At 40.8% G+C, this 25,764-nt stretch overlaps 1 protein-coding gene across 5 annotated transcripts in view; it reads left to right on the top strand.

Moving 5' to 3' along the window:
- The window catches only part of ttn.1 (titin, tandem duplicate 1), a 186,535-nt gene that overhangs the window by 18,924 nt on the left and 141,847 nt on the right, over positions 1 to 25,764 (top strand). Inside the window, exons 19-62 of one of the 5 annotated variants that reach the window (XM_036959132.1) lie at positions 52 to 1,751; positions 2,042 to 2,323; positions 2,528 to 2,794; positions 2,931 to 3,203; positions 3,298 to 3,561; positions 3,666 to 3,926; positions 4,094 to 4,354; positions 4,477 to 4,740; positions 4,826 to 5,086; positions 5,171 to 5,431; positions 5,512 to 5,772; positions 5,861 to 6,002; positions 6,112 to 6,280; positions 6,380 to 6,611; positions 6,849 to 7,133; positions 7,221 to 7,346; positions 7,501 to 7,689; positions 9,835 to 9,876; positions 14,644 to 14,922; positions 15,182 to 15,745; positions 16,028 to 16,309; positions 16,404 to 16,682; positions 16,798 to 17,079; positions 17,169 to 17,447; positions 17,538 to 17,825; positions 17,950 to 18,228; positions 18,323 to 18,604; positions 18,692 to 18,970; positions 19,084 to 19,362; positions 19,471 to 19,749; positions 19,859 to 20,146; positions 20,243 to 20,521; positions 20,615 to 20,896; positions 21,003 to 21,281; positions 21,385 to 21,663; positions 21,763 to 22,041; positions 22,148 to 22,435; positions 22,550 to 22,828; positions 23,093 to 23,374; positions 23,807 to 24,085; positions 24,201 to 24,482; positions 24,585 to 24,863; positions 24,972 to 25,259; positions 25,388 to 25,666. In XM_036959132.1, the coding sequence (XP_036815027.1) occupies positions 52 to 1,751; positions 2,042 to 2,323; positions 2,528 to 2,794; positions 2,931 to 3,203; positions 3,298 to 3,561; positions 3,666 to 3,926; positions 4,094 to 4,354; positions 4,477 to 4,740; positions 4,826 to 5,086; positions 5,171 to 5,431; positions 5,512 to 5,772; positions 5,861 to 6,002; positions 6,112 to 6,280; positions 6,380 to 6,611; positions 6,849 to 7,133; positions 7,221 to 7,346; positions 7,501 to 7,689; positions 9,835 to 9,876; positions 14,644 to 14,922; positions 15,182 to 15,745; positions 16,028 to 16,309; positions 16,404 to 16,682; positions 16,798 to 17,079; positions 17,169 to 17,447; positions 17,538 to 17,825; positions 17,950 to 18,228; positions 18,323 to 18,604; positions 18,692 to 18,970; positions 19,084 to 19,362; positions 19,471 to 19,749; positions 19,859 to 20,146; positions 20,243 to 20,521; positions 20,615 to 20,896; positions 21,003 to 21,281; positions 21,385 to 21,663; positions 21,763 to 22,041; positions 22,148 to 22,435; positions 22,550 to 22,828; positions 23,093 to 23,374; positions 23,807 to 24,085; positions 24,201 to 24,482; positions 24,585 to 24,863; positions 24,972 to 25,259; positions 25,388 to 25,666 (13,133 nt within the window). Of the gene's footprint in view, positions 1 to 51; positions 1,752 to 2,041; positions 2,324 to 2,527; positions 2,795 to 2,930; positions 3,204 to 3,297; positions 3,562 to 3,665; positions 3,927 to 4,093; positions 4,355 to 4,476; positions 4,741 to 4,825; positions 5,087 to 5,170; positions 5,432 to 5,511; positions 5,773 to 5,860; positions 6,003 to 6,111; positions 6,281 to 6,379; positions 6,612 to 6,848; positions 7,134 to 7,220; positions 7,347 to 7,500; positions 7,690 to 9,834; positions 9,877 to 10,386; positions 14,140 to 14,643; positions 14,923 to 15,181; positions 15,746 to 16,027; positions 16,310 to 16,403; positions 16,683 to 16,797; positions 17,080 to 17,168; positions 17,448 to 17,537; positions 17,826 to 17,949; positions 18,229 to 18,322; positions 18,605 to 18,691; positions 18,971 to 19,083; positions 19,363 to 19,470; positions 19,750 to 19,858; positions 20,147 to 20,242; positions 20,522 to 20,614; positions 20,897 to 21,002; positions 21,282 to 21,384; positions 21,664 to 21,762; positions 22,042 to 22,104; positions 22,436 to 22,549; positions 22,829 to 23,092; positions 23,375 to 23,806; positions 24,086 to 24,200; positions 24,483 to 24,584; positions 24,864 to 24,971; positions 25,260 to 25,387; positions 25,667 to 25,764 lie in introns of those variants that run through there. The other 4 variants (XM_036959129.1, XM_036959130.1, XM_036959131.1 and 1 more) reach the window with 4 other exon arrangements.

Below are 25,764 nucleotides of genomic sequence, written 5' to 3' on the forward strand. Positions count from 1 at the left end.
TAATAGTGTCTGCTAAATGACTAAAATGTAATACAAATGTATATATTTCAGGATTGAAGGCACCAAAGGAGAGGCCAAATTCCAGATCCCCCAAACAGTAGGCACTGATAGTGCTTGGTACACAGCCACAGCCATTAACAAAGCTGGAAGAGATACCACTCGCTGCAGGGTCAACATTGAGGTGGAAACTGCTGAACCTGCACCAGAGAGGAGACTCATTATTCCCAAGGGAACATACAAGGCCAAGGAAATTGCAGCTCCAGAGTTGGAATCCCTGCATCTACGTTATGGCCAAGAGCAGTGGGAGGAGGCTGACCTATATGACAAGGACAAGCAGCAGAAACCACAGTTCAAGAAGAAGCTGACTTCCGTCAGGCTGAAGCATTCTGGTGCTGTCCACTTTGAATGCAGACTGACCCCTATTGGTGATCCCACTATGGTTGTTGAGTGGTTACTTGATGGCAAACCCCTTGCAGCTGCTAACAGATTGCGCATGGTTAATGAATTTGGCTACTGTAGTCTTGACTTTGAAGTTGCCTATGCCAGAGACAGTGGTGTCATCACCTGCAGAGCCACTAACACGTTTGGTGCCGATCAGACCTCGGCTACACTTATTGTAAAGGAGGAGAAGAGCATGGTGGAGGAAACTCAGTTACCTGAGGGCAGGAGGGGACTACACAGAATTGATGAGATGGAGCGCATGGCTCACGAAGGAGGTCCTTCTGGAGTCACTGCAGATGAAGGGGCTGAGAAGACAAAGCCTGAAATTGTCCTTCTTCCTGAGAATGCAAATGTGCAGGAAGGTGAAATTGCAAGGTTCCGTTGCAGAGTAACTGGTTATCCTACACCTAAGGTCAACTGGTACCTCAATGGGCAGCTCATTCGCAAGAGCAAGAGAATGAGACTTCGCTATGATGGCATTTACTATCTTGAGATTATCGATATCAAGTCATACGATGCAGGAGATGTCAAAGTGTTAGCAGAGAACCCTGAGGGCACAGCTGAGCATCTGGTGAAGCTGGAGATCACGCAGAAAGAGGACTTCAGATCTATTCTTCGTCGTGCACCAGAGCATAAGGCCCCAGAGCCTAGCACCATGGCTGAACATGGCAGAGTTTCCTTTGATGTGGTTAAGGTTGAAAAACCAACTGCCATCAAAGACACCAAAGAGGTAGTGCAACTAAAGAAGACCGAAAGAGTCATCCATTCAAAAGCCACAGAGGAGACAGATGAGTTGAAGGGCAAATTTAAGCGCAGGACAGAGGAAGGTTATTATGAAGCCATCACTGCTGTGGAGCTCAAGTCTCGTAAGAAGGATGAGTCCTATGAGGACATGCTTAGGAAGAGGAAGGAAGAACTGCTTCACCATCAGAAAATGTTGTCTGAGGCTGATAAGAAAAAAGAGGAGGAACGCAAGGTTCATGTTCCCTCAATTAAACCAGAGAGAGTAAAGCTCTCTCCCAGCATGGAAGCTCCAAAGATCATTGAACGCATTGCTAGTCAGACCGTGTCTCAGATGGAAGAAGTTCACTTCAGAGTCAGAGTTACCGGTAGACCAGACCCTGAGTGCCAGTGGTTCAAGAATGGAATTCTGCTGGAGAAAACAGATCGCATTTACTCGTTCTGGCCTGAAGACAATGTATGTGAATTGGTAATCAAAAAGGTCACAGCAGAAGACTCTGCTAGCATCATGGTCAAAGCCATGAACATTGCTGGAGAGACTTCAAGCCATGCATTCTTATTGGTGCAAGGTAAAGTAATAATTTCAGTAATTTTTCTACATTGTTCATAGCATTAGTAGCCTATTGTCTGAGGTTGTGACACAAGATGCACAGTAGTAAGGGTTCAGGGCCGGTCCTCGTTAGTACCAGGTGCTGTAAGCAAAAAAATAAAATAAGCTGCCATTGATCATCATTCAGTGGAAATTATTAAGTTATTGCAATCTGAAACCTAGATATCAAACCTTATTTAAATCTGTGTAATTGATATTCTGTATGAATCACGGCATCCCTGATACATTATACCATCTTCATCCTTTTAGCAAAGACAGTCATCACCTTCACACAAGAGCTAGAAGAAACCAACGTGAAAGAGAAAGACACCATGGCGACCTTTGAGTGTGAGACCAATGAGCCTTTTGTTAAAGTCAAATGGCTGATGAACAATGCAGAGATTTTCTCTGGAGACAAATACAGGATGCACTCAGACAGAAAGGTTCATTTCCTTTCTGTACTGACCATCAACATGAAGGACGATGCAGAATACAGTTGTGCTGTTGTTGAAGATGACCACATCAGGACCACTGCCAGACTCAATGTGGAAGGTTGGTCGTTTTTCTTACCACTGGTGTACAAGTAGAACTTTAATGACTGGGTTCTCAGATACAGATTAAGCCTAGTCCTAGACTAAAAAGCAGGTTCAATGGAGAAGAACTAAGTTTAATCTGTGGGAAACTTGTCCTTTTTCATCAGTAAATGTACTCTTTGTTTTCTGGAATAGATATACTAACAGTGCTCTCATTATTCAGGTGCCCCACTGTCAATTGTAAAGAGGCTGGAGAACATTGAGGTGCCTGAGACCTACTCTGGGGAGTTTGAGTGTGAAGTGTCTCGAGAGGATGCTGAAGGTGTATGGCATTTTGAGAACAAGGAGCTCACTCCCAGCAGCAAGCATGCCATCTCCTCCCGCCGAGGACGCCACAGTTTATCTGTGAAAGATGTAAAGAAAGAAGACCAGGGAAAATATACATTCACCACGGGTGAATTCAAGACTAGTGCCTCCCTGAAAATGAAACGTGAGTGTTCTAAGGATGAGGATTTCTATCTAGATCAAAGACAACAAAAAAATATGCTTGCAGATTGTTTTTTCATGACCTATTAACATGTGTAGTTGCATGAAATCAAGTCTTACTTCAATCTCTTCTCCTTTAGTGCGCCCTGTGACCCTGTTGCACCCCCTCTCTGATATGACAATCTGTGAGGGTGACATAAGCCAGTTTGAGGTGCGATTCTCTCAAGAAGATGTTGAGGGCACTTGGATGAAGAATGGTGTTGTCATTGAAGCTTCAGATCGCATCCACATTGTTATTGACAAGCTCATCCATAAACTTCTCATAGAGGATACAGGCAGGCTTGATGGTGGAATGTACTCCTTTGTAGTTCCTGCTCAGGACATTTCCACCACTGCAAAGCTGACTGTTCAAAGTAAGTGATTTGATTTCATACTGTCCATACTCATTTTGAGTATTTCTTTATTTACTAGGCCTTATCGTTTTGTCTTTTTCTGTGTGTATTACAGCGATTAGCATCTTGACCCCACTCAAGGATATTACATCAGTTGAGGGCACCAAGGCTGTTATGGAGGCTAAAATCTCTGCTGCAGATATTAGCTCAATTAAGTGGTTCCACAATGACAAGCTTGTGATGCCCAGTGAGAGAATCCAGATTGTTCCAAAGGGATCCAAACAGCGTCTGGTGTTCAATAGGACCTTCGCCTCTGATGAAGGAACCTACAAGCTATGTGTTGGCAAAGCTGACTCTAGCTGTAAACTGATAGTCCAAAGTAAGCTTTTGCACAAGTGATTAAATGCAACATAACTTCATACAATACATTTTGTCAGTTACAGATATTATCCAACTAAAACATACTTCACTTTTTTTTTACAGAAATTTCAATTGTGAAGCAAATGGAGGATCAAGTTTGCACAGAGACACAGCACGTCACATTTAATGTGGAGGTGTCCCACCCTGGCATTGATGGTATCTGGACCTTCAAGAAACAACATCTGAAAAATGATTCCAAGTACAACATAGTGACCAAGGGCAAGAACCACAGTATGACTGTCATTAATGCCATGAAGGATGAAGAGGGGCAATACACATTCGCTGCTGGTGAACAGATATCCAGCGCAAAGCTTACTGTGTCAGGTAAGATAACTCTTGTCAAAAAAGTGCATTACACTGTAAACATATACACGTTATGGTGTAAAAGTTCAGTTGGATATTACAACAACCATTCACCTGCCAAATCTAAAAACTTTTTAGGGCAGTTACCCAATTGGAGGAAATAAATCCAAATGTATTTGTGTTCCCAGGTGGCGCTATATCCAGACCGCTGCATGACATCATTGTGGCTGACTCTCAGACAGCTGAATTTGAGTGTGAGGTGGCCAACCCAACTGCTGAGGGCAAGTGGCTGAAGGATGGACAACCTTGTGACTTTGGTGAAAATGTCAGGAGTGAGAAAAATGGAGCTGTCAGACGTCTTGTTATTGTCATCACCAGACCCAATGACATTGGTGAATACACCTACCAGATTGCAAACTCCAAGACAACAGCCAACCTGAGAGTTGAAGGTAGGTGTTACCTCCTGAGTAGAAATGTTAACTTATTTTCAACTGGTGTTAGCATTAATATATGACTATTATATTATTACTATATGCCTGCTGTTATGTCATGTTTGTGTTTGATTTCATAGCTGTGAAAGTCAAGAAGACCCTGAAGAACCAAACTGTCACTGAGACACAAGAAGCAGCATTCATTCTGGAGCTCACCCATGAGAATGTGAAGGGCTCACAATGGATTAAGAATGGTGTAGAGATCCAACCTAGTGAGAAATATGAAGTCACCGTTGATGGCATGATCCACACCTTGAAGATCAAAAACTGCACCATACACGATGAATCAGTTTATGGATTCAAACTTGGAAAACTATCTGCTAATGCCAGACTGAACGTTGAGGGTAAGTTCATATTTTTATGGTCACAAATTGAAAATGTTTGTTTACTTAAGATTTTGAAAGTTTTGACTCTCAATCTTTTTTTCAGCAATTACTATAACGAAGAAGCCTAAAGATGTGACATCACTATTGGATGCCACTGCCTCTTTTGAGCTGAGCCTGTCTCATGATGACATCCCTATCAAATGGATGTTCAATAACGTTGAGCTTAAACCAAGTGAAAACATCAAAATGCTGTCTGAGAGAAAATCTCACAAGCTGATCATCCAGAATGTGGATGACCACAAGGCAGGAGAGTACACTGCTATGGTCGGACATGTGCAGTGCAGTACTCATTTATATGTTGAATGTAAGTGTTGACACGTGAACAAATAGATGACTTAACCCACTCAAATGTATTTTCAATATATTCATTATTGTTCGTTCTCTCCAGCTCTGCGTGTCACAAAACCCATCAAGAACATTGAAGTCCCAGAGACCCAGGTGGCCACTTTTGAATGCGAAGTGTCACATTTCAATGTCCCATCCACCTGGCTGAAGAATGGAGTGGAGATAGAAATGAGTGACAAGTTCAGGATTGTGGTGCAGGGCAAACTTCACCAGCTCAAGATCATGAACACTGGCAGTGAAGACTCTGCAGAATACACCTTTGTCTGTGGAAATGACAGAGTCTCTGCAACTCTGAAAGTTAGCCGTAAGTTTTCAACTAATCTGTACTTGAAATAATTTGTATCACATAGGTCTTTTTCTCTAATGACATTGTTTTTTCCTTAGCCATTTTGATCACCTCCATGCTGGAAGACCTCAATGCACAGGAGAAAGACACCATCACATTTGAAGTGAATGTCAACTATGAGGGCATCACCTACAAGTGGCTGAAGAATGGTGTTGAGATTCGCTCCACTGACAGATGCCAGAGCCGCACCAAACACCTAACTCACTCTCTCACCATCCGAAATGTTCACTTTGGTGATGGTGCAGAGTACAAGTTTGCTGCTGGCTCTGCTGCAACTACAGCCAGCCTATATGTTGATGGTATGTTTTTTTTAATCCAGACCCTTTCTAAATATTAATCATGAAAGTAATTTTTCTGTTGTTCATTAATGTATTTGCTCTCTCACAGCACGCGTTATTGAATTCACCAAGCACATCAAAGATATCAAGATCACAGAGAAGAAGAGGGCCACATTTGAATGTGAGATCTCTGAGCCTAATGCTCAGGTGACGTGGATGAAAGATGGACAGGAACTGGAAATGTCTGAAAGGTACGTCTCATTCATTTATTTGTATATTATTCCTGTGAGATTCCTGTGAAATGCTACATTTGAACGATTCCTCTGTATCTTAAGAGTTATTTCTAAAATGCCTTGACAGATACAAGGTCTCCACTGAGAAATTCTTGCACCGTCTAATGATCCAGTCAGTCCGCCTGTCTGATGCTGCAGAGTATTCTGTGGTCGCTGGTGCAAGCATGTCAAAGGCTCATCTCACCGTGGAGGGGCGTGACATCCACATCACAGAACCCGAGGAGAAAGAATTCACGGTGAATACGGATAACATTACATTGAAGGGGGACAGTTTAAAACTGAATAGTTCAAAAATGATCAGTGTTAATATGAACATTTGTATTATTTCTTTTCAGGTTGTTGAGAAACAAAAAGCGTCGTTTGAGTTTGAAGTCAGTGAGGACGACGTTGAAGGTCGCTGGCTGAGGAACGGTGCTGAGATCCAGTTCAACCTTGACGATAGGCTCCACTACATTGCCATTAGAAAGGTCCATCGCATGACCATCTCTGAAACCTATAGAAGTGATGCAGGGGAGTACACCTTCATCGCTGGCAAGAACAGGGTCGTGGTGACTCTACATGTCAATAGTAAGTGTTTGCTCTCTTTTAACTCCCAATAACAAAAGTCACACTGAAATAATAATGCAATTTTCAAATAATGCAAATTTCAATTATGTTTTTACAAGGATGTATTTAAACAACTAAATCACAGGGAAAACAGATGGGTTTTTCTTCTTAAAAAAATAAAAACTACCCAGTTTTCCCTAAGCTTGGTGTTCCTTCCTTTCTTCTCATCAAATGTCTTTGTCTGTTCCCATAATTTAGTCCCTGAGCCACCTCAGATAATTCGCGGCATGCAGGCCCTGTCTGTGGAGGCTGGCAAACCTGCTAGATTTTCTGTGGAAGTGACTGGCGTCCCCCCGCCCCAGGTGTTATGGTACAAGAACTCCCAGGCTCTCTCCCCTGGCTTCAAGTGCAAGTTCCTGCGTGAAGGAAATGAGCACACTCTGCTTCTCATCGAAGTGTTCCCAGAGGACGCAGCCTTGTACAACTGCGAGGCCAAGAATGACGTTGGGCTTGCCACCAGCTCAGCACCACTCAATGTGGAAGGTAAAGTGGAAAAACAATCACATATAAAGTACTGAAATAACCTCTTAATGAAAAAAGGGGAAAAAAATAAGACTTATTTGATTTCAGTTTCAGAAGTCGTTTCTCCTGACACTGGATCTCCAATGTCCAAGCCTGTGATCATAACACCAATGAACAACACCTCAGTTAATGAGGGAGAGGCTGCTAGGTTCCAGTGCAGAATCTCTGGTGAAGGTATCTATCTCGACTTCCACTAGGCCTATCTCTTACTTTGTTCTCTAAACTGTTCAATTAAAATAATAATAGTATTGCATTATTCATAAAAAGCAGCATTAATAATCTTGCATTATTAATACTATTGACATTAACCAAACTTTTCTCTTGCTAGATCTAAAGATCTCTTGGTACGTCCATAAGAAAGAGATCGGACAGTCCGATGCCTTCAGGATGTCTCAGTTCGATGACACCTGCCAGCTGGAGATTTCCAGAGTGTACCCCGAGGATGAAGGGGAATACACCTGTGTTGCCAGAAACTCGGCAGGAATGGTCACTTGCGCAGGATATCTGGCACTTGAAGGTGAGTAAAAGTCTTATTGAACATTAGTTCTGTATGTCCAATTTAAGTGTGCTTCTGTATTGTTAAAGGTTGAGAATAGATACTATTTGTCCTAGAACTTATTTTTGCTCTATGCGTGTACTTGTATGATTCAATTGATCTTTCTCCTTATCTTCATATTGCCCTGGTGTGGTGGATAATCTGTTTCCAAAGTTATTAAACTTTTCTTTACTCGTAGTATAGGTTCATTTTGATAGCAGTTGATTGTTGACCAAATTACACTCTTCTAATTCTCCCAGATCAAAATATGAAATCTGTAGCTAGGCAAAGTGTGTCAAGCACTGGGGGAACAATGATCAGTCATAAAATGGAAATGTATTCAGAAGGGTACCAGTCAGTGGATGTCAGTGGATCACACAGTGTACAGACCTATGAGACTGTGTCTGAGATGTCCACAATGAGGACGTCATCTTCATCAGTAAAGATGGTTGAGGTGACCACTGTTGAGAATTCTGAAATGAGCATCCCTAGAAGCCCTAAGTTGCTCTTGAAAATGAATGACGTCAAAGTCAAAAGTGGTGAGATGGCTCAGTTCAACTGCTCGTTCGACGGGCAACCCTTTACTGAAATAGTGTGGGATCATAATGGAAGGAACCTCACAGACACAGAGAGGGTGAAACGTACCCAAAATGGAGGTGTGCTGTTACTTGTCATACTCAATGTTCAGCTTGGTGACCAAGGGACATACCTCTGTACCACAAAAAATAAACACGGAGAGAGCAGAACTTCAGCACAACTCACAGTTGAAGGTGGATACAGTTTCTATTTAATATTTCCACTCTCTGGTCCATTTCACCTCCATTCCGCTTGATTCTTTTGTAAAACCTTTAAAACTTTTAATATTTCCTTTAGATTGTAACCGATTGGAATATAATGTAATAACATATTTATTTTGTAAGTATAGTTTTTTTTCCCCATTCAAAGCATGCCCCTAATACCATCTCGCCATCTTACTAACTCCCAGTGTTTAGATCTAAGATACCCTCTTACTGATGTCCTCTGACTGATGTTCTTAATACCTAATAAATCTCCCTTAACTTTATTCTCACCCAGCCAAAGAAGTGAATCCCAAAGCCGAAACACCCATCCCTTCCGATTCTGTCAATAAAGACTCTAAGACAGACAGGGAGTCGTCTAAAAAGCCCTCTGACCAAGACAAGCAGGAGTCCTTACAGAGTCTTGGACCTCTACCGCCATTCTCACAAAGAACTCAAAGGCAGATAAGCCATGAGTATTACCCTGATGTTATACCCTATGGAGAATACGAATGTGATTACATTGGTGCCACCTACCCAGAGTTCCTTGTGACACTGCCCCCAGAAATCCTTGCCAAACCTAGAGACACCGTGTCTCTCTTTTGCGTTATAAAGGGAATTCCTACTCCGTTTGTTATCTGGCTACACAATCGGTTGATTGTCGAAGAGTCCATTTCTTACTCTCTGAAACACAAGGGGCCCTTGTGCTGCTTAAATGTTATGAACGTTGGTCCTAAGCAAGGGGGCGTTTACACTTGCAAAATTGTCAATTCAGCCGGAGACGCTGAATGCAGCACAGTGATGAAAGGTTGGCAACTGCATGCTTTGGTCCTTACCACCAATATGCACTCTTGGCCGTTATTGGCCGTTCTTGTCAATTCCACATTTCACACTGTTCCAAACTATTGGCCGTTCTTGTCAATTCCACATTTCACACTGTTCCAAACTATTGGCCGTTCTTGTCAACTCCACATTTCAGACTGCTTTCAACTATTGGCCGTTCTTGTCAACTCCACATTTCACACAGCTCCCATACTGCCCTATACAACAAGAAAAATAGATTATAAAATGATAGCTCATGGACAAATGTGCTAAGAAACAGGTTGTCAAGTACACTGACTTAAATGTGAAAAGAGAGAGAGATGTGCTCAATTTACAACATGCTTTCCAAGAGACGGAATTCACTGTATGATCACATCAAAACCAAAGCATGTCAGATTGTTTTCATCATTGCAAAATAGATGTTGACAATATGGATGTAACCTATGTTACCTGGTTCTAGCAGTAAGTACTATATATATATATATATTTGATAAAAATCACTAATTTATAAATGTTTGTCTATTGACAGTGGTTGAAAAGGAGGTGGAGAAAAAGGAAAAGGAAGTCAAAGGTAAATATATTTTCTTTATCATTAACATGTGATTGAATGTCAGATTCCTGGACTCAGATTAAGCCTATTCCTGGACTCAGATTAAGCCTATTCCTGGACTAAAAATCACTTTCAGAGTTGGAGGTGCTTTGCAGACCATGAGTCGGCTTGATCTGGAACTGGGAAACAGGCCCTTCATCTTTTTTTTTTGCACAGGCCCATATCCTCCAGATTTAAAAAAAAATGTCTGGAGCAATATGATCATGTATAATGTCCCTTTGTAAAACTATATGTTGGGCATGTGACTATCTTGAACGGTCATAATATTTACCTTGAATTGTAATGCAATAGGTGAAACCTACATGGCTTTTATGTGAAATTAAAATAATGCATGTTTTTTGTCTTGCTGATTTCAATTCAAAAGGTGTTATCGTTAAAATACATTCCTTTATTTATTGCTTTATTGTTTTTTTTTATCTTAATATTTATACATTATTGTAAGTGATAACATAATGTAATTATTTTACTCAGCTTTCTCTAGCTTCACTGTCTCAGCTGAAGAGGAAAAACAGGAGTCTTACTTCACTGGTCTACAATTAGGCAAAAGCAAAACACTTGAACTCAAGCCAGAGTCCAAACTTTATTCTAGTACAACAGAGAAGAAAAAAGAAAAGCCAGTTTTTGTGACCCAACTCTCACCAGTAGCTGTCACTATTGGGGACATAGCTAGATTTACTGTCACAATATCTTGTCTTCCAAAGCCTAATGTCCAGTGGTTCCACAATGGTCAGGTTATAACAAGTTCATCAGTTTACACATTTGTTCAAGAGCGAGACGAATATACCCTCGTCATTAACAAAGTAGAGAAGGAATTTGAAGGAGAATACTCATGTACTGCAAGCAACAGGTTTGGCCAATCAACCTGTACTACTTTCTTGAACATCCAAATAAGTGACACAAAGAAACCAGAGAGGCAGGTTGAGAAAATGTTCAAACCCACTGGCCAACCACCTGAATTTATTAAAACTATTGAGCCTGTACAATGCTCTGAAGGTGGTCTAGCTCTCTTCAAGTATATTGTCACTGGGAATCCTCTTCCAGAGGTTCAGTGGCTTAAAGGTAGTTATCACATTCAGCCCAGTAAGTATTGTATTGTGGTGAACAACCCAAATGGCTCTGGCTTCATCAACATGAAGGGCATCCAAAAGGAGGACAGTGGCCTCTACACTTGTAGGGCTTCCAACCCATCTGGGGAGGCCTCTTGTAGTGCTGAGCTAATCGTGTTCAGAGAGTCTGTCTCTATATCTCAGCACCAGGAACAACATGTGGTTGTTCAGAAACAAAAAGGTTATAAAGTATCCATGACTGAACAGGCTACAGAGTCACGCTTGTACATGGTCAACCTTCCTGGAGAAGCCAGGGCCAGAGATCAGATGGTGTACACCATAGGTACTGAGGACAGACAGGTTATTTCCAGCGAGCAAGTGGACACCCTTAGAGAGTTGGATATCTCTGCTGCTACCCTTCATAGAGAGCAAGTCACCCACCAGGCTGCAGTGCTGCAGTCACATGAGGTAGAAGAGAGAGTGTCTGTGACTCCCACCAGACCACCTCCAGCCTCAGCTGCGCCTATTAAACAACTGCATATGGCCGCTTTTACATCTGCTGTCCAAGAGAGCCAAAAGCTCATAGAGCAACATTCTGACCGTATCCAAAGTCCGGAAATCTTAGAGCTTGAGCCTGCAAGGGAACATCATTCAAACATAATGTCTGCCACATCAGAAGAGGTCATTCCTCTAATCACAGTGAGAACTGAGGTTTTAGGAGACAGAAAACCAGAACAGATTAAGTCATCTAAGGAACCAAAACAGGTTGTCAGTAGTCATCTAGTTGAAACCAGGTTACCAATTCTGAAAGAGAAATTAGGTATAACCACTAGGCCTGAGGAAGAGAGAAGCTTCAGAGTTACAGAGGGTGTTAAGATTTTATATACCGCTACATTGACTGGGCAACTGCCACTATCAGAGCGCCATTGTGATACGCTATCAACATCGGATAAACCCACTCAGTCCCTGCTAGAGAAGGAACGTCCTAACCCAGTGGTCGCACCGGTCAGTGAGACTCAACATACTTTATCCAAAGAGCAGAGATTTGAAATAAACAAACCTAAACAAGAGAGCGCTTTGGTAAGTAAAGATAGGTTATTGAAATCAGCCATGAGTGCTGAAGAAAAACATCTGCTCCAGACAGAACACTCAAAAGCTATTCCAGGTTTGGAAAGCGCGATGTCTTTGCAATTTGAAACAGAAGAGGAACAGCTCTTACATCTACAGACGATTAGTAAGCCAGATATATTGCAGTCTGAAGGTAGATTTACTTGCGAGAAGTCATTGCCAGAGAGTGCAGATGCAAGAAAAAGCCCTACTTTGTTGCACACAGTCACCCACAATGAATGGAAATCTGTCACTTGTGAGAAGATATCTGAGTTTTCAGCTCAGCTGGACACAATTTCAATTGAACCAAGAAAAGAGGCCAAAGCTCCTTTACATCTTCAGTCTATTCAGTCAGAAAGTGTATTACCTAAAGAAGGTATACTTAGTCCTGAGAAGCCAGATCAGCAGACTGCAGTACAGAAACAGGAAAGAGCCCGCAAACATGCAGCAACCTCAGAGGATAAAAGGGAGTTTAGTGCAGATTATTCCAAAGATCTTGATGTGTCCGTGACAGGAGTTCAGTCAGAGCTTAGAACAGAACACAGACCTCAGAACATTCTTCAGGTCACATCAATGCCCATGCAGATATCCAAAGAAACACCATTTACTAGTGATGTCAAACAGCAGCGTGCATTAATCGAAAAGGAGGATCGCTGGAACATTATGCACTCAGTAACTGTGGTTGACACTCAAAGTATAGAAGAGGGGCATACCATAAATTTGAAAGCAAATGATGCATTCAAACCTGTAGTGAAAATTGAACCAAAGATCCCGACAAAGCCTGTCTATATTGAAGAGAAGGCAATAGCAACTGAAGGTTGTGCCATTTTACATGCTGCTGAACAGGATTTTGCTGTTCAGATCCACGAAGGTCAGTCAGTGAGACAATCAATATTATTGGAGGAGAAACACATCATTGTTGGTGAGCAATCAAGTGAAATTGGAAAATCTGCTGGATTGGTTGTCAGTGTAAAGACTCAGCCTAAAGGGGTATTATTTGTGCACGAGTCTCAGGAGAGCCAAGTTCTTCCAAAGGAACTTACCTTTGTGATCCCAATGCCAAAACCAACAAGTTTGGGCATCAGACATCAGTTGAAAACTGCGCTTCAGTCTGCTGTGGCTTGTGACCAGCCACTTATACTAGCAGACGTTGTTGAGAGATTGGAGGCTGTCGAGGTACAGGAAGTGAAGGTAGGCAGGGAAACTAAGGGTGCAATGTTCACCTACCTTATCACAACACCAGGTGCCTCCATGGAAATAACAATTGCTTTTGAAGGAGAATACCCTCAGACTGCTGATCTGAGGACAGAACTCCAAGCAGCTTTCCATGCTATAGTTTATAGAGAACAACAGACCCTCATTTTGGACCAACCTGGCACAATGCAAATAGTCAAGCCTCAGAAAACAAATGTTAGCAGTGCAAAATCCAAAGAAATGCTGTCATCGGTGGTGGAAACTGTCAGAGTAACAGAGAGTGCAGCGGGTTTCGAATCCCCTGTAACCCAGTCTGCTGCTCAGAAGACTGAAACGATGGCTTCGTTCCAAAGCATAACAGCTCAGGATCGCACTGTGGTGCATGAATCCAGGCAGACTACTAGGCAGGAGACCAGATCTGTGACAGTAAAAAAACATGATGAGAGAGATGTAGGTGCTGCAGATTTAACCACAGCAGTACCCTTCGCCTCTGTCCCTGTCGAACAGTCTCATGTGTTGATACAGAGAGAAACGATGGAGGAGTTTCTGTCAGAGGCAGTTATGGTTAGTAAACTTCCTGAGCAATTCACTAAAGCTTATCCCATTATTGTAACTCCCCTGGAGGATATTTGTTCAGAGAACAATAGCATGGTTACTTTTAGTGTGACCATAATGTGTGTCACAAAAGTTAACTGGCTTTTCAATGGAAAGTTGGTCAAATCTGGCAAAGAATTTAAGTGTTCAAAAGACCATGACACATACACACTAGTAATCTGCAAGATTGTCAAGGAGAAGCACGAAGGAGAATATGTCTGTGAGGCTGAGAATGAAGCTGGCAAGGCTACAACAACATCAAGACTCACTGTTGTCTCGAGAGGTTGGATAATGGGGATATTTTCATATTTTCATAAAAACAGTGACTAACGCGACATAAACTTCCATTGGTGATTCCTAGCATGCATTCACTTTACTTTAAAATCACTATAAATTAACAGTAATATTTTCGTTGATACCACCCCCATATCCTCCTGCTTTCTTGTTCCAAGGTATCTTCTTTTTACCCATATCACTCTCTTAAAAATCCACCTCTGGTCCATTCCCCGTCATCCTCTTTGACTCCACATCACTCTCGTCTTCCCCATTGAGTCCTGAAACCCTCTTTTTGCATGCCTTCTTGGACATTTCATCTTGGTCTCATTTTCTTCATTGAAGTGTTTTGATCCAAACCTAACATCATTTCCCTCCACAGTCCCTCCTGGTCAGTCCTGTTTTGCAACCTTCCATCCTAGGTTCACCATTTCACCACTTTTAACTACATCAACCAGAATCATAGCCAGTGTGCTAATTGTACTATTTTCTTCCCTTTCCCTGCACATTATAGTGCCACCGGTTTTCAGGTACAAAATCCAGCCCCTGGAGATCAATGTTGGCAGCGGAGCCAAGTTCGAATGTGAGATTGAAGATGCACCAAATGTGCAGTTCAAGTGGTTCAAGTCTGGCACTGCTATCAAAGAGAGTTCAAATTGCAGGATCACCAGTCGGCAACTGACATCTTCATTGGAGCTTCTGAGCCCAACCAAAGCTGACAGTGGTGAATATACTTGCAAGGCTACAAACCAGAATGGCAGTGACACCTGTGCCGCCAAACTCAACGTAACTGGTGAGTGAATTGAACTTTTACTTAATTTATTTCAACAGGTTGTTGTACCAAAGGTTATGGTTTTAGGAATATGATGTGCTTCTTCCCTCCACAAATCTAGTTATGGTCATCTATACTCGCTAAAAAAGCTCAAACAAATGATCTCCCTTGTGATTTGTCAAGTTATTGGATTTTGTCAGGTTTTGAAATAAATCTTAATATGTTGTTAATTATTATGTTTTATTATGTATTTTCCCTTTCTTATTTTCAAATTTCATAGAACTTTTCCCACCTGCCTTTATTACTAAGCCTGATCCATTGACATTGTATGTTGGGAAAAAGGCAAACATTCAGTGTGTAGTCACTGGATCTTCACCGATGACTATTGTCTGGCATAAAGACAACAATGCCATTTCTTCGGGGGGAAACTACAAAATCTCCTCAGAAAAGAATAAATATATTCTTGAAATATCAAAACTTGAACTTACGGATCAAGGTGTTTACCTGTGTAAAGCGTTCAACAGTGTTGGAACTGCTGTGTGCAGCATGGAGATGAAGGTCATCAACAAACCCTATTTTGTGAAAACACTTGAATCAGTGTCAGTCGCTGTTGGAAATCCACTGCACCTTGAGTGTCAGTTGGATGAGGATACCGGAGTGTCCATCACCTGGATAAAGGATGGCAAAAAGCTCCATCAAACAATGGATTGTAAACAGTCTTTTGAAGATAAGATGGTCACTCTTGATATTCCAAAAGGAAAACTTAAAGACACTGGAAACTATGTCTGTACAGCTGCCAATGATGCTGGAAGCACAAGTTGCTCCACTTCAATAAAGGTTCAAGGTAAGGCTAATCAGTTCATTTTCAAGCTTTCTGCAGTATTTGTGGCACAATATATATGCAGTTATGGAAATTAACATCTTTGGATTATGATCAGATAGATTTATAGATTTTGCAATATCTTCACCCATCTGTATCTTTTGGCTGCATCTTCAACTGCCTTTTGACAAAATCTCATACTTTTAACTTGTATTTGCTCCTCTTTTTCTGAGTTTTGTTCATTAGCAATGACTTCTTAAAACATTGTTTTGAATTGTTCAATTGTTCAATGCATACATCCTGCAGAACCCCCAGTCTTTGTAAAGAGACTGGAACCCAACTTGGTTTGGAAGCAAGGCATAAGTGCACGTTTGCAGTGCACAATCAAAGGGTCACCTGAACTCCATGTCACCTGGTTTCTGAATGACAAAGAGCTCTCGGCTGGCGAGAAATACAAAATCACTTTCAAGGACGGTTTTGCTACTTTGGAGATCAGTGAAATTGCTTTGTTAGACAGTGGAAATTACACATGTGAAGTCCTGAATGAAGCTGGCTGTGAGAGCTGTAGCACCAAGTTAACTATAAAAGGTTTGTTGTGTCAGTTATGTAGATAATTACGATCTTTGATATTGTCTTCTGAATATTATGTTATTGTGAAATTGTATCAAATATCTCTTCTCAGAACCACCATCCTTCAAAAAGGAATTGCAAATGGTTGAAGCAGTCAGGGGCACTGTTGCTCTCTTCCAATGTGAAGTTGCAGGCACTGCCCCATTTGAATTCAATTGGTTTAGGAGTAAAAAATCACTCACTTCCGATAGGAAATACAAGATTGTTTCTCAGGACTCGATTGCTTCTTTGGAGATCTGCTCATTTGAAAGTGCAGATGTTGGGGAATATCAATGTGTTGTGTCAAATGATGTTGGTTCAATCACTGCAAAGACAATTGCCAAACAGAAAGGTTAGTTAAAACAAAACACATTCATGGAGGATATTCTTCTTCTTCTTATTCCTCTTACCTATGTATTCCTCTAAATTATAATGACTATTATTGCTATAATTGTAATTTTCTTTAGAACCACCATCATTCGCAAAGAAGATTGAGAACACTACAGCAGTTTTGGGCAGTGCTGTTAAACTGCAGGGTACTATAAAAGGCTCTGCCCCTATTACTGTCAAGTGGATGAAGGATGCTGAATGGCTTAGGGATGATGACCCTAATATCACCATGGCATTTCAGAATAATATCGCCATTTTGACAATAGCAGCTGTTGACATTTGCCATGGTGGAAAGTATACTTGCCAAGCAGAGAATGAGGCTGGTCAACAAAAATGTGAAACCTCTTTAGCAGTTCAAGGTTAGATTCAGAATATTTCACACAAGTATATTATTTTGGGCCACTGTTGATGTTTCAAATCTAAAAATCTTTGTATAATTACATTTTAGAACCCGCTAGAATCTTAGAGAAAGCCGCATCCATCAACGTGACTTCAGGGGAATCAGCAACCTTGGAATGCACAATTGCAGGAAGCCCGGATCTTAAAGTGAAATGGCTCCAAGATGGAAAGGAGATTACAGGAGGTCGAAAATATAAAATCACTCTTAAAGACAATGTAGCCATCTTAAAGATTGTTGCGGCAGAGAAAGGAGGCACATGTGAATACACGATGGAAGTGTCCAACCGCGTCGGAAAAGATCAGTGCTCTTGTTCAGTCACAGTGCTAGGTTTGTTTTGTAGTTTATGCTTTTTCCATAATTACGACTTGAGGAACCACAAGAATGTTATAATGAAAAAAGTTATATTCCCCTCAACAGATCGTGTTCTTCCACCATCTTTCACAAAAAATCTTAAGAAAGTTGATGGAAATATTGGTAACAACATTACTATGGAGAGCAAAGTATCTGGATCTCAGCCCATGTCCATCTCTTGGTACAAAGATGATAAAGAAATAACGTCTGGACAGAAATATCAACTTGAAATGAAAGAAACCACGGCTACATTGGGAATAACCCAAATAGAAAAGTGTGATGAGGGAGTATATACATGTCGGGCAACAAATTCTGCTGGATTTAAAGAGAGCAGTGGAACCTTATGTGTTAAAGGTTAGAATAACTATACTCATTAGAGTAACATAGTTTAATAGTAGTATAATAGTGTTACATTATTTTGGCCATAATGAAGCTGAACGAACACATTCACATTTTGTCTCTTCCAACCTGATTTTAGAACCTCCAATCTTCACATTAAAACCTGACAACCAAGATGTCGTACCAGGATCTACTGTTGTCTTGAAGTCTGCTTTCACTGGATCAGCTCCTTTTACGATTAAGTGGTTCAGAGAGGACAAGGAGATAACCACTAGAGGCGCAAGTTTTATCAAGAAAGACGCTTCTTCAAGTTTCTTGGAACTTCACTCAGTGAAACCCAGTGACTCGGCTAACTACACTTGCCAAGTGGCCAATGATGCCGGGAAGGTGGCACACTCTGCAGTCTTGTTTGTGAAAGGTGCCTTTTCTTTGATCAATTATGTATATTTTTTGTACAGCTTTTCTTGATGTTACTGTCTTTTGGAGTAATTGTTATCATCAATTATTTCCAGAACCTCCTCAGTTTTCAATGAGGCTTGAGCCATTAAAACTGGTGAAAAATGGACAACCACTTACATTGACGTGCAAAGTCACTGGCAGTCCTGTGATCAATGTTAAGTGGCTTAAGAATGAGACTGAAATCACTTCAAATGATAAATGCAGACTGTCCTTCACTGACTCAGTTGCTTCACTTGATATTGTGAACTGCTCTGTTGATGATAGTGGAGATTATGTTTGTGTGGCATCAAGTGATGCTGGTAGTGACCACTGCGGCAGCACAGTTACAGTCAAAGGTGTGTATTCAGTATTCACTTTTACAGTTTATCTGTACTATGTTATTGTCTGTGTAGAATAATAACTTTATTTTATCTTTGTTGTAGAACCTCCCATGTTTGTGACAGCTTTTGAGTCCAAAGAAGTTGTGAAAGGGTCTGATGTTATATTCGAAGGAGTTATTTCAGGCTCAGCTCCATTTGAAATATCTTGTTATCAGGACACCAAGCAGATCAGAAATGACAAAAGGCATAAGATAAATATACAAGATGGTGTAGTCACTCTTCAGATTCTTAAATGTGAGTCTGGGGATGCTGGAAAATACCAATGTAACATAGAAAATGAAGTTGGGAAGACAACATGTGATTGCCAAATTACATTAAAAGGTTGGTTAAAATTCGACATTATATAAATATACTGTAGCTATCTGTATTTTATAGACTGTGACCTGTTGTTATTATTGAATTATACCTTGACATGTATGGTCTTCCTTCAATAGAACCACCCTCGTTTGTACAGAAAATAGAGAACATCAGTTCTTTAGTTGGCTCAGAGATTTCTATGCAGTGCACTTTAAAGGGATCACTGCCCATGACTGTATCATGGATAAAGGAAGATCATGAAGTTAAAGAAGGCGAACATATAAAGATATCTTATGAGACCAGAACGGCAGTGTTAACTTTAAGAAACACTCAGATGAAACATGGTGGAAAATATATTTGTCAGGCACAGAATGAGGCTGGAAGTCAGAAATGTCTTGCCACGCTTACAGTCAAAGGTTGGTTGGATATTTAGGTCTTTAACTTTTGCAATTTATATTTTCTTTTTATCACAGTATTGTACTATTAAATAGTGGATTGTTCATTTAATATTTTGTTTATCACAGAACCTGCAAATATTACTGAGCAAGCCAAGTCTATCAGTGTAACAACAGGAGATCCAGCTACTCTTGAATGCAGGTTCTCAGGATCTAAAGTCATCAAAGCCATGTGGCTGAAGGATGGAAGAGAGCTGACATCAGGTCAAAGATACAAAGTACAGAGCAGCGATAAGAGCTCTGTACTGAAGATACTCTCTACAGAGAAAAGTGATAGTGGTGAATACACCTTTGAGGTTTCAAATGATGTTGGAAGCAGCACCTGTGAGGCTTCAATCACTGTTCTAGGTTTGTTGATCAGTGGATAATTTTTATTTGAATCAATCTTAAATGTATGTATACCCCGCCGTCTTACAGTGTACAACTACTCACCGTATACTATTTACTTTTATGATAGATCAAACTATTAAACCATCTTTCACAAGAAGACTGGAGAAAATGGAGAGTATCAAAGGCTCTTTTGCCCACTTGGAGTGTCTTGTGTCTGGATCCCTGCCAATATCTGTACTCTGGTACAAAGATGAGAAGGAGATCAAGAGCGACGAGAAACACAAATGCACATTCTTTGAGAACTCGGCATTTCTAGAAATTAGTCGTCTTGATAGTGCTGACAGTGGCGGCTATACCTGCATTGCTAGTAATAAGGCAGGCAAAGACCAGTGTTCTGGTGCCTTGCTTGTGAAAGGTTTGTTAGTCTTTTGATGTTAGATACAGTGTATATCCAGTATATTGGAAGGTAACAGCAACTTTGACAATGCACATCTTCCCCTTTCATCAACAGAACCGCCATCTATTCTAGAAAAACCTGAATCAATGGATGTTTTGCCTGGATCAAAGGTTCAGTTTAATGTCCTTTCGTCTGGCACGCCACCCTTGACCATGAAATGGTTTAAAGACAAGAAGGAGATCTTATCAAGCTCGGATTGCTCTGTGATTAAAGATTACAACTCTACTTCACTGGAGCTCTTCTTTGCCAAAACGTCAGACTGTGGAAACTATGTTTGTGAAATACATAATGACGTCGGCTCTGATGTTTGCCAGGCAACGCTCTTCGTCAAAGGTTGGCATTGACCTTCAACTTACCTTTGTCAATATATTTGGGCATTTTTTTTGACGTTAATATGTATTTACGAATAGTTCATCTTTTTTGCAGAACCTCCCAGTTTCCTTGAAAAACCTGACAAATTATCAGTTGTGAAACTTAGAGAAAATAAACACTTTGAGTGCCATGTTGGTGGCACTCCAGAAATACAAGTGCACTGGTTCAGAGATGGGAAGGAGATAAGTCGTAGTGACAAATACAAAATGTTCTTCGTTAAGTCTGTGGCGAGCTTAGAGATAATTGGTGCTGATGCCAATGACAGTGGAGTATACTTCTGTGAGGCCCGTAATGAGGCAGGCAGTGAGAGCTGCAGCATGGAGTTAGCTGTGAAAGGTTGGTTTAGCCTACTTCCAGTCTTTTGAGCCAGTAATTCAGCATTTTACTCAGATGTTTATTGACACAATCCTCCCACTCATTTAAACCTGCTTCCTTATTTCAGAGCCCCCAGCATTTATTGGAGAGTTAACGCCTGTTGAAGTCGTGAAGGGCTCTATGAGTGTCTTTGAATGCCAAGTGGCAGGAACTGGTCCATTTGAGGTTACATGGCACAAAGATAAAAAGCAGATCAAAACCAATAAGAAGCATGCAATTTATGAATATGGTAATGTCATGAGCCTGAAAATACAGGAATGTGATGCTTTAGATGTTGGTGGTTATCAGTGCACAGTTTCAAATGAGGTGGGAAGCTGTTCGTGTAGCACCACAATGTCTATGAAAGGTTAGTCACTTATGATGATCATTATTTCTCTAAGTCAGTTTTCACATTGAAAATGTCAGCATTTTCAATTTATTATTCTGATGAAATGTTTTCTTCACATTAGTGCGACCGTCTTTCGTAAAGAAGATGGAAAATGCTTCCTCTGTTTTGGGGAGTGTCGCTACATTTCAGTGTGTTGTGATGGGAACGCCATCTCTGTCTGTACAATGGAAAAAAGATGAGAACTGGATCTTGGTAGATCCTAAAACTGAAATGATCTTTGAAAATAATGTGGCAACTCTAAGGATTCCGATCTGTGAGGCCTGTCACAGCGGAAAATATACCTGCCAGGTTGCAAATGAGGCTGGACAGGACAAGTGCTTTGCAACCCTGATGGTGCAAGGTGTGTCTTTGCTTGATTTAAATGATGATCAAGTTTAACATTTTGAAGTTGATCGTTAAGTTTGTAGCTAATCCTCATGTCTGCTTGTTTGTATTTTAGAACCACCTAAGATTATAGAAAAACCAGAGGTGATAAATGTCACTCTAGGTGATGCAGTCAGTTTGGAGTGCAAGGTCTCTGGCACCCCTGAGATCAAAGTAAAGTGGACAAAAGATGGAATAGAACTCACACCCAGCAGGCAAAATAAACTTAACTTTGAGAATAACCTCAGTAGTTTGAAGATTCAGTCTACACAACTGGAAGATGCAGGGGATTACCTGTTTGAGGCTACAAACTCTGTTGATACCTGCAGCTGCAAGGTTAAATTGATTGTCGTAGGTCAGTGCAAAATTACTTTGAATTTCTCAGTTCTAAAAACATTTGGAAAACAAAAGTTGATTTTACTCTCCATTGCTAATGGATTTTTGTTGTTGTTTTGAAACAGAACAAGTCATTGCGCCTACATTCATCAAGAAATTAATGGAGACTCAGGAGGTTTTGGGCTCTGTAGTTTATATGGAATGCAAAGTCGCTGGTTCTTTGCCAATATCAGTGCAATGGACCAAAGACGGCAGTGTCCTTGCAAGTAAAACCAAGTATCAGTTAGAGCAGAAAGACAACACTGTGTCTTTGGAAATTAAGAATTTTGAGGAAGAGGATACAGGGGAGTACTTGTGTAAAATCACAAACAAAGCTGGAAGTAGTGATTGCAGTGGTGCATTAAAAGCAAAAGGTCAGAGTCATACTTTTAGTTTTTACTTTTACTCTTAAATCTTACTCTTACATTTCTCTAGGCACCAGTTGATGAACTCGTCTCTCATTTAATCTTTCTTCCAATGGTTTTTAGTGCCACCAAGCTTTGTATCTGAACCTGAGTCCCAGGCTGTCATTCCCAAAGCCACTGTACACTTCCAGGGTGTATTTCAAGGAACACCTCCTTTTACAGTCAAATGGTTCAAGGATGACACTGAACTGATAACTGGACCATCATGTTCAGTTGGACTGGAAGGATTATCTTGCTTCTTAGATCTTTACTCAGTTGGATTTTTGCAAAGTGGAACGTACTCTTGCCAAGTTAGCAATGACGCTGGCACCGTGAAGTGTACAACCAATTTATTGGTGAAAGGTTGGATTATACTCTTTTTTGCCACCCTTCATTTATTTAATTCCATCTCTTTTTTTCATTTTCATCGCTCCTTCATCACTCTGCCTATAACCCAAGCGTAACAAATTTTTTTCAGGGTTGTCTTTCTATGTAATATAACAAATGTATTCTCCCATGTAGCGAACCATTGGCTTCCTCCCATCATCATCCCATTCTTTGTTGCTGATAATTTTTCAAATCCTTGAAGTTCTCCAAATTCTAACTTCTTATTCTTGGGCTTTGCAGAACCTCCTGAATTCGTACTGAAATTGCCACATACAACGTTCGTGAAGCAGGGCGAGCCACTCCATCTTGAATGCAAAGTTACAAGTGCGCCCTCTCTGCGAATGCAGTGGTACAAAAATGACAATAAGATAACAGATGGTGACAACTGTAGAACTTCATTTGTTGACTCAGTGGCAGTCCTTGAGCTGTGCTCCACAAGATCTGCTGATGATGGAGTATACACCTGTGAGGCACAGAATGATGCTGGGGCTGTAAACTGCAGCACCATCATCACAGTGCAAGGTCAGCCACTGTAAAGGGACATTGCCTTTTGCAGTTAATTCATTCTCTATAGCATGAACCTGAATGTATGATTCCTCCTCCCTTTCACTGACAGTGACTTATTTTTGACATTGCCTTTTGCAGTTTATTGTCTGTGTTATGATGTCAGGTTTTCCTTTAAAATAGTTGCAGCATGAACCTCAATGTATAATTATTCCTTGACTTTCCCACCCTTTTTAAATTCAATTGATTGTGTTTAATGGTCATTACTTACACCAATCACAGTTAGCATGGACTAAAAAGCATGATCCTTTGAAGCCCTCTTTTCTCTTATGATTGCCAATGTCCACTTGCTTGGGTAGATGCAACTTGTTTGCCCTGGAATCTTGAAACCTGCTTGCCCTGGAATATTTAACTTTAATGAAACTGATCGGCCAATTGTGTTGTTTTTAGATCCACCAAGTTTCATGAAAGTACTGAAACCTGTAGAGGGGATCAAAGGAAAAGATGCTATGCTATACTGTGAACTGTATGGCACAGAACCCTTTAAGATAATCTGGTACAAAGACAAAAAGCCACTTAAGGAAAGCAGGAAATATAAGATGATGAATGAGAGTAGCTCTGCCACTCTCCATATTCTTGCAGTGGACCCCTCAGATGTTGGTGAATATGAGTGCGGGGTCACAAACAAAGTAGGATATGAAAAATGCCATACAACAGTTACGCTCAGAGGTCAGTAAACTATATCTTCAATGGATATTCAACATATCTTAGTTATATTCATACATACAACATTACCAATATGATTGCTTCTCCTCACCACAATCAATCCTTTCTCACTATTCAGAAGCACCTGTTTTCGTGAAGAAACTGGTAAACCAGTCAGTCAAATTGGGTGACGAAGTCACTCTGATGGCCACCGTCAAAGGCTCTCAGCCTATAACTGTTTCTTGGGTGCAAGATAAGGATCATGTTCTTAGGGATGGAGACAACCGGAAAATCACATTTGAGAACAGCGTGGTCACCCTGAAGATCTTTAAGGCTGACCAAACCACAGGTGGCAAATATACCTGCCAACTCAAAAATGATTCTGGAGTTGTGGAATGTGTTTCCAACCTCACTGTCTTAGGTTTGTAGGACTCCATGTCCCCACTCAATGAAGATTACATTGACATACATTTGGTAATTTTCTGTTTTCTAAATATGAAGTGTGGTCCTACTTAATTTTCAGAACCGGCTACCATTGTGGATAGCCCAGAGTCATTCAATGTCAAGGCAGGTGATTCAGCAACTCTTGAAGTCACCGTAGCCGGAACACCAGAATTGAAATCTAAGTGGTTCAAGGATGGTGTCGAGCTCTCCTCTGGCACCAAGCATAAGATAACCTTCTCAAAGAATATCTCCAGCCTGAAAGTCCTGTCGACAGAGAGAGTTGATACAGGAGAATACAAATGTGAGGTCAAAAATGAGGTTGGCAGTGTTTCCTGCAAGACAACCCTCACTGTCCTAGGTTGGTACCACTAGTATCATACCTTCCGATTAATTGAATTTGATATTTACAATCCATTACCATTTTATTACATTTACAATCCGTCATTACTTATTATTTTTTAAACAGATAAAAAGATTCCACCCACATTCATCAGGAAACTGAGAGACACGCATACTATTGTTGGTAAACCTGGTGAAATGGAATGCAAAGTTGCAGGTTCTCCACCTTTCACTATCTCTTGGCACCACAATGGTCAGGAGATCAAGAGTGGACCAAATCACGAGATTATTTGCAGTGACAACACCTGCAAAGTTAAACTGCCAACTCTTAAGTTGTCAGACTCTGGAAAATACACATGCAAAGCCGTTAACACAGCAGGAGCCAGTGAAACAAGTGCTTCTATGATTGTACAAGGTCAGTAGATATGTAGACTTGTCAGCATGGATTTTTATCCTATGGAGAAAAATAAATCCAACATGAGAAGTGATGTGTTTCCGAAAGAGAATACTTACGCTATACAACATTTCTTTTTTCTTATTAAGAACCTCCATCCTTTGTGGAAAAACCTCAGGCAAAGGAAGCTCTGCCTGGTGCAAATGTAACATTTTCAGCAACAGTCAATGGAAGTGCCCCACTGAAACTTAAATGGTTCAGGGGCACCAGGGAAATTGTGTCTGGAAAGGGCTGTGAAATTGCTCTCCAGGGCAATGCAGCTACTTTGGAGCTATACAAAGTGGCCAAATCAGATGCTGGAGAGTATACATGCCAGATTATTAATGATGCTGGGAAGGAAAGTTGCCCAGTTAATCTGTTCATGAAAGGTTAGTTAACATGGTAATGAATTCTGAAATTACAATTTTTTTTCATGCATATCCTAACATACTGAAACTACAGCGATGTTACTGATTTGACTATTGCT

The sequence above is a fragment of the Oncorhynchus mykiss genome, chromosome 22, assembly GCF_013265735.2.
Source record: "Oncorhynchus mykiss isolate Arlee chromosome 22, USDA_OmykA_1.1, whole genome shotgun sequence".
Taxonomy (NCBI): Eukaryota; Metazoa; Chordata; class Actinopteri; order Salmoniformes; family Salmonidae; genus Oncorhynchus; species Oncorhynchus mykiss.